The sequence below is a fragment of the Typopeltis vanoorti genome, chromosome 2, assembly GCF_054136105.1.
Source record: "Typopeltis vanoorti isolate ZY-2024b chromosome 2, IOZ_Tvanoo_1.0, whole genome shotgun sequence".
Classification (NCBI taxonomy): Eukaryota; Metazoa; Arthropoda; class Arachnida; order Uropygi; family Thelyphonidae; genus Typopeltis; species Typopeltis vanoorti.
The window spans coordinates 126287054-126300394 of record NC_143550.1 but is presented as its reverse complement, the minus strand read 5'-3'; the positions used below and the strand labels follow the sequence as shown (position 1 = coordinate 126300394).

Sequence of the window (13341 nt, the reverse complement as noted above, 5' to 3'; positions counted from 1 at the left end):
AGTTGCACCTAAAGAAGTGCCGGTGCTAGATGTAATGTATAATATCGAATGCAGGATCTGTTGCTTAGTGCCGGAGATAGCAAATAACATCAGACTTGATGTCGCCAACATCCTCGCCCAGTCTTCGCCTCCAAAAAATAATTTATCGTCCGGCCAATGCACTGCTCTCAGGAAATTACGGAAAGACAAAAGTATGGTTATCACCAGAGAGCCGATAAGGGTAATGCCACGGAATATACTCAAAAAATAAATGGAGCTTATCCTCTGAGATCGCTCTACCTACATTCCACTAGAACATGATCCCACAAAAACACAAGTTAAAAAATGAAAAAAACTTACTTAAAAAAGTATCTTCCTGGCCTCCTGACATTATGAAAAAACTCAAACCTTTCTCCCCCCCCCCCACCAATATACAGTTTACCGAAAATCCACAAATCCAATTCCCCACTAAAACCTATAGTAGATGCCACTAATGCACCTTACTACAAACTGTCAAAACAGCTGGTTAACTCTCTGACCCCCCTCCCCTCACTGGACTTTCCACATCCTGTATAAAAAAACTCTATCCATTTTAAAACCCTAATAGAAAATCTAACTTTAAATAACACAGATATATTGGTAAGCTTTGACATCTCCTCACCGTTTACCAATATTCCCTTAATTGATACCTTAACACTATTAGAAAACGTTTTTCCTTCTGACATCTTAGATTTCTTTTCCTTTGCCATCAATTCTGGTTAATTTTCTTGGAAGAAACAAAATCTACGAGCAGATAGAGCAAAATGCCATGGGTTCCCCCCTCTTGCCAATTTTTATATGGAAAATTTTGAAAAGCGAGCTATAGACTCAGCCCCTCTCAAACTTCTATCTGGCTGAGATATGTAGATGATGTGTTCTCTAATTTGACCTCATGGCCCAGACACATTACTCCTTCCTCAGTTATCTCAACAGCCTACATCCAAGAATCCAGTTTACTATAGAAAAGGAAAAGAACAATAGTTTACCCTTCCTAGACACATTAGTTACATGCCTTCCTAATGGTACCCTTTCCTTCACTGTATATAAAAAAAACCTACGCACTCAGGCAGATACATTCAGAAACTCTCCCACCACCACCCCTCTCAACAATACGGCATTATTAAAACTCTAACCAGGAGACCCCACAATCTTGATTCCAGTGGAACCACCCTTGCAAATGAACTCGACCACATACACACCTTCCTTTCCAATTGCTACGGCGATCACAGTATTAAAAAATGATCAGTTCCCCCCCACACACACACACACTCCCCGGCCTTCTGTTCAGAAAGAGTTTAGAAATGCCTTTACCATACCCTACATCCATGGCACATTGGAAAAAAAATAGCCAAGATTTTAAAAAGCACAACCTACACACGGCATTTAAGCCCCACCGCAAACTTACTACCCTTATCCATTCTACAAAAGAGCTCCCTCCTATCTCAGTGCCTGGAGTTTAAAAAAATACCCTGTTCCTGTAAGCTGGCATACTTTGGACAGACAAGCAGATCAGCAACCATCCACCAATAAGATCTAGGATCACAAGTCATACATCTGCAACCATGACTATGGTCAGTCCAGCCTGGCTGACCATGTCTTGGATACAACCCACAGAATCTCATGGGAAAAAACCACCATGCTCCACCACAGCAAACTCAAAAAAGAGAGACTATTTTTAGAATCTGCAGCAGCTCTCAAAAATCAACCAAATCTAAATAAATACGGTTGCATTAAGCTTCCTAAGATTTGGGAAACACTTGTCATCAGAGATCCCACTTTACGTTCCAGACAATCTACAGCCACCCATAGAGAGCGCTCCACCTTGATAGGACTTTAGACTCACCCACTTGGTTGGCTTAGGATTGTGTATTTGTGTAGATGTTACATTAGTTTTTTTGTAATCCCTGAAGATGTCTTAGTGGCTGAGATAAAATATAGGAAGAATTAAATTCTGTTTTAATCCTTTCTGAGTGCTGTATACAATCCTTTAAGTCTCCAACTTGACATCAAAGGGAGCATAATGATAGTCATTTATAGACAGTGTCAGTTACCAGATCAATAGATCCAGAGTTTTCTTGTACTGTAAGTCCCTTCTTTGACATGCTCTGAAGGTAGTTATATATCAGTAATTCTATAAATTTTCTCCTCATCTTGTATGTGCTCTCTCTCTCTCACAGTCATCTGATAGTTATCTGGATCCATATGATTTATCTATCCATGCACACATTCTCTTCAGATGATCCTGGCCTGCAGCAGCACCCAGTTGTGCATTTTGTCTTATTAATCTATTTTGATGCATGCTAACAGTCTTATGGTCACTGCCTTTATTACTCATACCATCACTACCTGGATGTGTTTTCTGAATCATTGGAAAAACTTCTTCCCTTCCTGTGTTGTCTGTTCTCTCTAAATACACTGAAGTCATCACATTCTCTTCCTGTCACGGTATCCTCCTCAGACAGTCAGGTCTCACTAATGTCATATTGACTTTTTGGTTCCACTACATCAAGGGTGGGGAACCCCTTGCCCGCAGGCAAAATTTCACCCGCGAGTCTATTTCAATTCACCCCTTTGCTGATGTACTTGTATGTACATGCAAATAAAATTTTATAATTTAAATTTATTATAATTAAATTTATTTAAATTTAATAATTAAATATACATATAATTATATTTCATATAATATGATCATCATATGTCTGGTAAGATATATATATTGCACACTACATACACTATATATAAGAGTTAAAATTTACCAGTCGCCCGTGAAGTTTTTAAATTAGCAATTTTTGCCCTTGATACTAAAAAGGTTCCCCACCCCTGCACTACATGAACCAGTGCTGAGAACTAACTGCTGAACTTTATTCCTGACTCTTCTGCAAGTTGATCTGTTTTCTGGTAGCCCTTGAAAGATGTCCAATTTAAACTAGGTGTCTGGAGTCGATTCTTCAACCAATTTTCCTTCTTTATTCCAAAGGATACACTTTTTTCTTTGATAAAATTAGCCCAACATTTCTTGGCTTCTTCTATAGCAAGCTGTCATTCTCTCTCTCTCTGAGTATAATAATAAATGTAGTGTAGTTTCTCTGACTGTTCCCATTAACTCTTTCACGAAACAATTTATCCAAGCACCTGACACCAAAACCATTCTAGAGTAATCCATCTTGTAAGTATAGACCCAGATCATTTATTATCAAAAAAATTCACTCCATTTCTCCCACACAGTCTACTTTCTTACTCATTTGCTTTCATCATGACAGGCTATGCTTTAGCAAGCATAGCCTGTCATGATGTAGAAACAGATTTATAGTCTTCTTTTTTGCTCTTTTCTTTCACTTTCTTAACAACTATTGCATATTATCTTGTACTGTACTTTTCCCCTTTAAAATCACCTGTTCTGATCACAAGGATTTTCATCCACTACTTCTAGCTTGTGTACATTGCAAAAGTTATATAGGTTACTCAGAAAATTGCTATTATAAAGTTATTAGTGGAATATATGTTCCGGTTCAGATGTGGCCCAATTACTAATCATGCCACATCAGAATTTCTGTAAGGAACTAAACATCAACGGACACATTCCAGTTGCCCACCACTCCATGCAAAAAAATCTACTCCTCACTCCCCTGCTCTATCATCACTCTCTCCCAATAACTAATTGACTGGGAGATAACTTAGGCAATATGAGATTTCTCATATTGCCTAAGTCCCTCCCTCCCTCTCTCTCTCTCTCACACACACACACACACAAAATGGGAGGGTGACTAAATTTGAGTACAGCTTTTTTAAAATCTGCACAGTAGATTCAAGAAATTTACTTTTCTCACCCAAAGGTGAATTGAGTGCTGCTGCTTTAAGTTAATGCTCTTATTTAATGCCTTTAAAATTTAAGTGCATGTTAGTATTTAGTGATATTACAATAATATAATGTAGTATTTACTTTATTCACCTTAGAGGTGCCGTCACAATACCATTGGTGATAGTTGTGAGCGGTGTGCTGATGGTTTCTATGGAGATGCAACAAGAGGTACTCCTGAAGACTGCAAATCCTGTCCATGTCCTTTAACTACTCCTCCTAATCAGTTAGTATTAATACAAAATTAAAGTTCATATTTATTTTTTAAAAAAATCTAATATTTGGACTTGTATTTATTTAATTCTGGATTATATACAGATATTCCATGCTGGTTTCACGTCACATTTATAGCAGGATTTTTTCTCCTGGAAACTCGGGTTTTTCATCCCACATACAGACAAATTGGCCCTTCAGAACACACGCAATTTACAGATAAAAAAATACTAGGTGTGGTGGTGGGCAGTAGATGGCGCTGATGTTGCTGATTGGTGGAGACGGAGAGTTGTACAATAGGTATCCTCCTGCGATGAGTCTTCGAACTCCTTGAGGTGTCACAAATAATAATAATATTATAATTTTTTGACATCTCATTTTAGTTATTGGTGCCCTTTTAGTTTTCTTTTAATTATCAGAATTTCAGCAGTTCTCAATAGGACTAAGATTCAGATCCTTAGGTTATAGTAGAATTTGATGTTGTCTTTGCAGGACATTGAGGCAGGAAATGAAATATTACTTGAAATATATTGTATGAGATTTGAATAGATTGCATGAGTGGGCAATTGAACTATCAATTCAGTTGTATAACATAAGGTTCTGAAATCTGGTAGACAATAATGAGATACAAAGTAGACACTTGGTGGGAAATTTTGGAAGTAGTTAAGGAGACTAGATCTTGGAGTGGTGCTGGACAAGGATCTGAAGTTCAGAAGCGCATTGCACAAATTGTGAAGTCATCACATTAGATTATAGCAAAGAAATAAGTGGGTCCTGTTTTGGTTGTATAAGACCTTGATCAGGCTTCAAATAGATTATTATGCACAGATTTTGTTCCCTGGTTTTCATGATGAGGATACTGGAAAGGATCCAGAGAAGACTGATTTAGGTGGTAACTGATCCTTGGGATTTGGGGTATGAAGATAGATTGAGGGAATGCAGTTTGTAAAGCCTTTTGAACAGGAGGAAGAGAGGGAATATTATTGAGACCTTTAAGTTGGTAAAAAGGTTGTTGCAGGGATAATGTGGAGAAATTTTTCATAGAATGAGAGAATGGGGTAGAGCATGGGTACATATCTGGAAGCTGTATAAAAGGGTGTGAACAGGGGCATATAAGGAACAGGTTCTTTGCATGGAGAGTGGTGATGGGTGAAATGCATTACCTGACATTGTTGTGAATGTGGATACACAGAGTTTAAAGCACAGTTTGATGGGCTTTGTGTGTGTGTGTGTGTGTGTGTGTTAAGTGTGTACCTCCCATGATGACTTTTTTGACTCCATGGAGGTTTGGTGTTAATAATAATAAAATTGCACTCAACCCATCTGGGATGCATGAAATTTAACTGGCAAACTTCTTTACTTTGACATCAAAATCAAGCCCATCTGAGAAAGCAAAATTTGATCACATAGCTTTGAAAATTGTCTGTAATGCCTGTCCAGGTTTACATATGACATTCTGAATTTCAGTGATCCTTTTACAGGTTGAAATTTCTACTCATCTCAAGTAATTACACTTTTTTGATTTACTTAGTGTGCTTTGCTGTTTAAAAATACTCTACATATATGATTTTAGTTGAAAACCATTTTTTTGCTAGGACAGTATGCCACAAGATATGCCGCTCTATTGCGTTGTAGCAAATATAATATGAAAAACTATTCCTCAAATAGTTTTTCATATTATATTTGCTACAACGAATCTGCCTCAGCCCTGAAAAGCTTTCCAAACTTCAACAAATTTGTGTGCATGAAACTGCCCAAATTTGGGAAATATACATTCTAAGAATGTCAGTCCAATGGCCAAAATCATCCAATTTAGCCCACTAGCGGCCATTGAGGATTCTAGGCCCAACTTCTGTTGCCTTTTTTCAGCCTCATTTGCCCTGTGTTAGTGCCTGCATGCACATTGGTTTTTTTGTGATCCCTGAAGATGGCAATGTAGCATTGCTGAAATATAGGAAAGTATTAATTAGTCATTTATAATTAATATTTTAGTCTACATTGTAGTGAACATAAACTAACTATGTTATCTGTGCTTATCAGCATGTTTTTCAACAACCAAGTAATCCTATGTTGGCCACTTTTTCATTATTATTCTCTCTTTCTCTCTGAATTACAAATCCCCCTCCCTCCCATATGCCATCACCCCTTCCCAAGTTCTATCCTCATGAATTTTCTCATGTTCAGTTCTGTCAGTGTAGTACACAGCATGAAATCTTTTTTTCTATCCCAAAGTGCATAACCTCACACCTATATACCATCCATTAATTCATTAAATTGCCATCCATTATCATTTGTCAAATTGAGTTGCAAGATCTCTCTCTCTCTTTCTACATAGCCTTGATTAACTATTACTCCACCAAATTTTGCATCATCAGCAAACAACTGAGCATTGCCAGCCTGGTTGGCCAAGTGGTTAGTGTATCCCGTCTCAAGCCAAAAGGCTGTGGGTTCGTATCCTGCCGTGGGCATGGTGGTTAGTAGATGGCATTGTAGTTGGTGGATTAAGTAGTGGAGACAGCTGTAGAGTAGGCGCCCTCCCTCGATGAGTCTTTGGACTCCCTGGAGGTGTCACATATTAATAATAATTTCCTGAATCATTAATGCTCCTGGAACAGAGTTTCATGTGGAATCCTGTCAAATGCCTTTGCAAAATCCATAATCCAGCAGTGTCATCATAGTAATTCATTATAAAATTAAGTAAATTACTAAGGTATGATCTACCCACCATTCATAAAGCCATGCCATATCCCATAGAGGATCATATTCCTATGCACTCATTCCAGAATTTTATCCTTGACCACTTTCTCAAATTCCATTACTACTACTCCTGAGATATTGATTGATCTATAATCCATTATCTCTGCCATGGAACCTCCTTTGTGCAACAGAACTATTCTGCCATTATTCCAATCCCTTCAGACATAGCCTAATCTGAGGCAATGCCTATTCCTTTGCATACTCTCATAATATGCTAACTGTTCTAAGTCATTCCAATTCATATACCTCTATTACATGAGTTGTATGTGTGTGCGTTTAAATACAAATAGGGAACATGGCATCATAACTAACATGCAATTGAAGATTATGCAAATGATCAGAGAGTATGTGGAAATGATAGCTCAGAAAAAAGTTTGATTGCCGATAAAGCACATGATGATTTACACTATATTAAAAATGGAGCGAAATTAATTGTAAAGAGTGAAATAGTGATATTGAAAAATAGAGAGCAGTTAATGGTAAGGTGACAAGAGAAATTGATGATGAAGTGTGACTGGCAATAAAATAGCAAGAGTGAATGATAGCGAAAAAAGGATGTAAGATTTGAAAGAAGAGTTGGTGAAGATGAGACAAGATATAAGGTATATGTATAGAAGAGTGAAGAATACAAAATTAAATAATGTTGGTATGAAAATGGTAACGAAAGACCCGCAAATGACATTGTGTGGCAATTTGATTATTAGAGGTGCTAAATGAGATGCACAAAGTTCATTTTCCTGGAGGTAAAATGAATAGCGATTGAGGTGTGGGATATGAGGACTAAGTGAGCAAAGGAGGTGGTAGTAGGGACAAATAACTTCACTGGGAACAAGGAGAATGCAAGATTGGATATCAGGAAATTGTTGAGAAGAATAAAAGATAATAGTGTGATAGGAAAGGCAGTCAGTGTGTTGTGTAGGTATGACAGTGGTGAGAGGAAGTGGAGAGCAAGAATTATTATTATTACGGGCAACTCCAAGGAGTCCTTAGACTCATCGAGGGCCGCTCTAAACATCATGTCTAGAACAACTATTCAACATCCACACAGTATCTATCATACTTTGCCTTGAACTCATTCACAGTCATGGCATAATGATTGTGATATGTTATGAATGATATGTTAGCAGAAATGTGTGAAGAGAAATGAGTGTTGTTTGTTAATAAGTGGAATGAGTTTGAAGGAAGAATTGAACTGAATATGTATGATGGACTGCATTTGAATGGTTCTGATGGGAGTCATTTGGAGAAACTGCTGCTGGAAGGGGGAGTAATGAGTACAGAGAATGAATCTGAGCAAGTACAATTCAATGAGAAAGAGTGGGAGAGTAAGAAAAGAGAGAGAGAAGTTGTGCTTATGAATGAAGAAATGGGTAGTATGAGTGTAGAGAATGAGAGAATAAGTGTGCACGACAAATAGGGGAAACAGACTCACGGTGGACAGGGGAATACTGAGAGAAAGGTTGATGCTCCAACAGGATGAGAATATGTGGGTAGACAAAAAAGGGAAGTGGATAACCTGGGATGTAGGGAAAAACAGTTGGATTTGAAGAGGATTCTAGGATTAATAAGGAGAAAAAGAAATGGCTCGAGGAAAGTATGGAGAACTTGCATCTAATAAGTGGTAACAGGGAAACTTGTAGATCTAGGAATGAGCTGTTATGTTTGTATATGAATGCTAGAAGTATCAAAACAAGGGAAATGAAATGGCTGCATTGATTAAGTTTGCTCACCCAAAAATTTAAGTGAGACATGGTTGGATGGGGGATGGCATCCTGACAAATAGTTGGGAAGGCTATGATGTATTTCACAAAGGTAGAAAGGGTAAAAAGGATGGTGAAGTGCTATTGATGATAGTAAAAGAGTTATGTACATACAAGGGGGGGAATAGCGTGTAATGGTTTTGAAGTGGTATGGTGTGAGATAGAGGTGAATAGAATGAAATACTTTGTTGGATATTGCTATAGACCTGGTAATGTAGAGAGTATTGACCAGGAAATGCATAAGCAAATTAGCCAAGCACATGGGGAAAGGGTGATCATTATGGGCGATTTTAATTATGGGTCATAATTAAAATTTTAATTATGACAATAGAGATCAAGATGATGAAATAGCAACTGGAAGTAAAAAAGTTAAGTTTCTTGAGTTTTTCAGGGACAACTACCTGAGGCAGTTTGTAACACGGGGCACACAGGGATTTGAGGGTCTTGGATTTGATCATCTCATCAGAGGTTGTTATTATAAATGAGGTATCATATCTCCCTCCAGTTGGTGAGAGTGATCATGAAGTAGTTACCTGGTTGGTTGCCAGCCATGTGATGACTTCGGTGAGAAGTCATCACATGGCTGGAATACATATAGAAATTTATGTAGAACATAGTTCTACATAAATTTCTATATGTAGAACTATGAAAGTGTCAATTATGAGAATCTCAGAAGATAGTTTGGAGCTGTAACATGGAATTAGAAGTTCGGTGGAAAGGAGATGAATGTTGCTTTGCTGATATTCAAGAACTATTTAGTAGAAGCAATGTCTAAATATTATCCAAAAGGTCAGAAGTTTAAATAAAGTAGGTCTGAAATGGATGAACGAAGAGATAAAATATGTAATAAGAGGGAGGGGAAGGCATTATGGAGACAAACATATGAAAAATGGTAACAATCAATTCCATGAAGAATACAGAAAACAGGCAAGGAGAATGACTCTGTTAGTAAGATTAGCAAAAGTTCAGTATAAGCAGTTAATGAAGCAAAAAAAAAAAAAAAAAAAAAAGAATGATTATGGCAGAGCATTGATTAGAGAAAATGTATAAGGACAATTGTTGCAGAGGATATAGTTGAGATATTTAATGAGCAGTTCATAAAAGCCTTTCATCCTTGTGAATGTGACATCATGCAGAGAAGGGCAGTGGTTAAGGAGAAACTGACTGTGAGTTGAAGCGGTATATGAGGAATTTGATATTTGATAAGCAAACTTGATATTGATAAGCCTCTGGGAATGGATGATATATCACTGTGTATTTTGAAGGAATATGCCAGGGAGTTGACATCTGCTTTATCAAATTTGTCTAATATGAGTCTTACATTGGGTCAAGTTCCAAAGGAGGGGAAGGAAGGAAGGAATGATTGTACCACTTCATAAAGGAGGTGACAGAATTCAAGCATCAAATGATAGGCAAATCTGTGTGTCAGGTGTTAACGTTTTGGAAAGGCTTGTGAGGGTCCACATACAGAATTGGACTGACAACGGTGTTATCTTTGATGGACAGTATGGATTTGCTAAAGGAGGTCAATTTAGTAATCTACTTATTACAATAAGATGGCAGCAGCATTGCATGTAGGAGAGTAATACACAGTAGTATACTTAAACTTTGCCAAGGCTTTTGATAATTGCTGCATAAGTTGATAATCAAACTAGAGTGGATGGGGTTGGATATTAGATAGTACATTGCATTGGAGATTGACTGTCTGATTGGTGTCAACAAGTTGTATATGGAGGAGTAATAGCACAGTTTGTTTTAGGGCCATTGTTGTTTAACCTCTATGTTAATGATACCGGGAGAGATTTGACTAGGAATATTCAGTTGTTTGTAAATGATGTAAAGTTTGAGGGCTAAACTGGCATCCCCCATTCAAGTGATGAATGGATGGGCACTGGAGTGGGGATGCCAGTTCAACTCTTTGAAATGTAAGGTTTTGAAATATAGAATTTACTCTTGGTGATGATATTGTTGGAGGTGGAGGATATAAGAGGTCTCAAGGTGATGGTGGATGAAGATCTGAAATTTAGAGGACACATTCCCAAAATTGAAGACAACACAACGAATTAAAGGAATATTGCAGAGGACACAGACTTGTAGAAGTAAGAAGATTCTGATTCTATTGTATAAGGCTCTGATTAGTCAATATATGGACTACTGTGCACAGATTTGGTAACCTGGTTTTCAGAAGGATGAGATGTTGGAGAGGATTCAGAGGCAATTGACCAAATTAGTTTGATTTCTGGAATGTTGAATATTAAGAAAAATTGAGATGATGCAGTTTTCAGAGTCAAGTGTTTTTAGTATTTAGTAAGGGGTTGGTAGGATGAATGTTGAAGTTTTTTCATAAAATGGTTGGAGATCGGGGGAGAAAAAGAGGTTGTCTTTGAAAGCTGTATAAGGATGGTGTGAGCAAGGGAGTGAGAAGCAGATTTTTTGCATGGAGAGTTGTGAATGATTGGAATGCATTGCCTGAGAGTGTGCTGTCTGCAGAGAATTTGAATATGTTTAAGGCAAGATTAGCTATGTGTATGACAAAGGGCCCTCCTAGATGAATCATTGATTGTCTCTGAAATATTTTCTCCTGGATGACAGATACTTGCAAAGTGGTCACTTAGTAACTCTCGTATTGCATCTGCTTCCATTACCTCCATATTATTAGCATTCATTAAGTTTACTCTTCAACTAAGTCAAACAGAGTTAATTTCCTCTCAGTTTGATTTTGCCTTCCTTTTCATGATAGTCACCCTTCATGCCTATGTCATATTTGCTCATGAGTAAGTATACTATTTGCCTTTCTATTATATATCCTTCAGAGTATTTTCTTTTCATGCATCTCCTGATAAATGATTCTGTTTCCAGTTAATGCTAGTCTAATTTATCCTTTTCACTTATTCAGTATTCAGGTTGATATTACTTCAGACATCCCTTTGTCATTTCCCATGCACTGCTGACACTGTTTCCTTGCAGATACTTATACAGTAGCATTGCATTGAGATGCCTCCTAGTCTTGTTATAATCACCTGCTCTGTAGTTCCACATATTTGCCTACTTAACTGAAAATTTCACATACTTAGCAACCTCTCAATTTAAGACTATGTGAATGTTTCAAATAATTACTTCCTGGTGGGTGAAACAAATTACATTCCTTCCAATCATGTGATCCTTCTTCCTTCCAATCTGTCTCCATAATATGTCCATATAATGTCCCTATAATACTTCACTTCCACCATCTGTACTAATTTGTATATTTTATATTATTGACTTATATCCCACCAATTTGCCTTATATGGACTGCCTTTTAGACCCTGTATTCTGATCTTCTCATTTCATCTGCAATTCCCCTTCTATCATCAACAATACCTCAGCCCTGCTCTACTTTCTCTCTTCTACTTGAAAAAATTATGATGATCATCATAAGATCCATAGTCACTCATTTAGGAGGTTCCTTAGGTTCCTTTTGTCATACATACACACAGCTCATCATACCTTGCCTTAAACACCACACTGTCAGGCAAGGCATTCCAATCATTCACAACTCTTCATGCAAAAAACCTTTTTTTCACTCCCTAGCTCACACCCTTATACAGCTTACAGGGATGACTGACTGTTCTTCCCTGCTCTCCCACCATTTTATGAAAAACCTCTTCAACGTTAATTATATAACAACCCCTTACCAACTTGTACATATCACTCCTCTTCCTCTTATCCACTAGACTCTGTAAATTGCATCTTCTCTGCCTCCTCTTCATATTCAACATACTAGAGATCAGAAACTACCTTAGTCAATTACCTTTAGACTCTTTCCAGCATCTCTTCATCCTTTTTAAAACCAGGTGATGAAATCTGTGCACATGAGACCATATGTGACTAATCAAGGACTTTTAATATGGAATACGAATCTCCTTACCTCTACAAGTTGTTATTATTATTATTATTAAACAAGACCTCATGGAGTCAAAGACTCATCTAGGAGGTCCTTTTATCTCACACACATCTCATCATATCGGGTCTTAAACACATTCAAACTCCTTGCAGACACCACACTCTCAGGCAAGGCATTCCAATCATTCACAACTCTGCACGAAAAAAACCTGCCTCTCACTCCCCTACTCACACCCTCTTTATACAGTTTCCAGGGATGACCTCTGGTTCTCCCCTGATCTCCCACTATTCGCTGTAGAACTTCTCCACCATTGATCCTATAACAACCCCTTACCAACTTGTAGGTCTCTATCATATCTCCCCTCTTCCTTCTCTCCACTAGACTCTGCAAATTACATCTTTTCAATCTTTCCTCATACTCGACATTCCAGAGGTCAGAAACTACCTTAGTCAGTCGCCTTTGGACCCTTTCCAACATCTCTTCATCCTTCTGAAAACCAGGTGACCAAATCTGGGCACAATAGTCCATGTGTGGCCTAATCAAAGCCTTATACAATGGAACAAGAATCTCCCTACTTCTACACGTCAGTGTCCTCCTCATCATTCCCAGAAGTCTTTGTGTTGTCTTCACAATTTTGGCGATGTGTCCCCTAAATTTTAGATCCTTATCCACTATCACTCCCAGATCTCTTATTTCCTCTACTTCCAACAATATATTCTCACCAAGCATAAATTCTGCATCCCATCTTTGTTTTCCAAATTTTAAAACCTTACATTTTGCAACATTGAACTCACATCCCCATTTGCTTGCCCAATCACTCAATTTATTCAAGTCTTCTTGCAAGGCCACAACAT

The 13341-nt window shown here is 37.7% G+C and overlaps 1 protein-coding gene across 6 annotated transcripts in view; it reads left to right on the top strand.

The window, feature by feature from the left end:
* LOC150109418 (basement membrane-specific heparan sulfate proteoglycan core protein-like) overlaps window positions 1-13341 on the top strand; it is a 1783738-nt gene that overhangs the window by 1168386 nt on the left and 602011 nt on the right. For all 6 annotated transcript variants that reach the window (XM_090413063.1, XM_090413041.1, XM_090413033.1 and 3 more), the window contains one exon: window positions 3973-4100. In XM_090413063.1, coding sequence (XP_090269189.1) covers window positions 3973-4100 — 128 coding nt within the window. The remainder of the gene's footprint in view (window positions 1-3972; window positions 4101-13341) is intronic.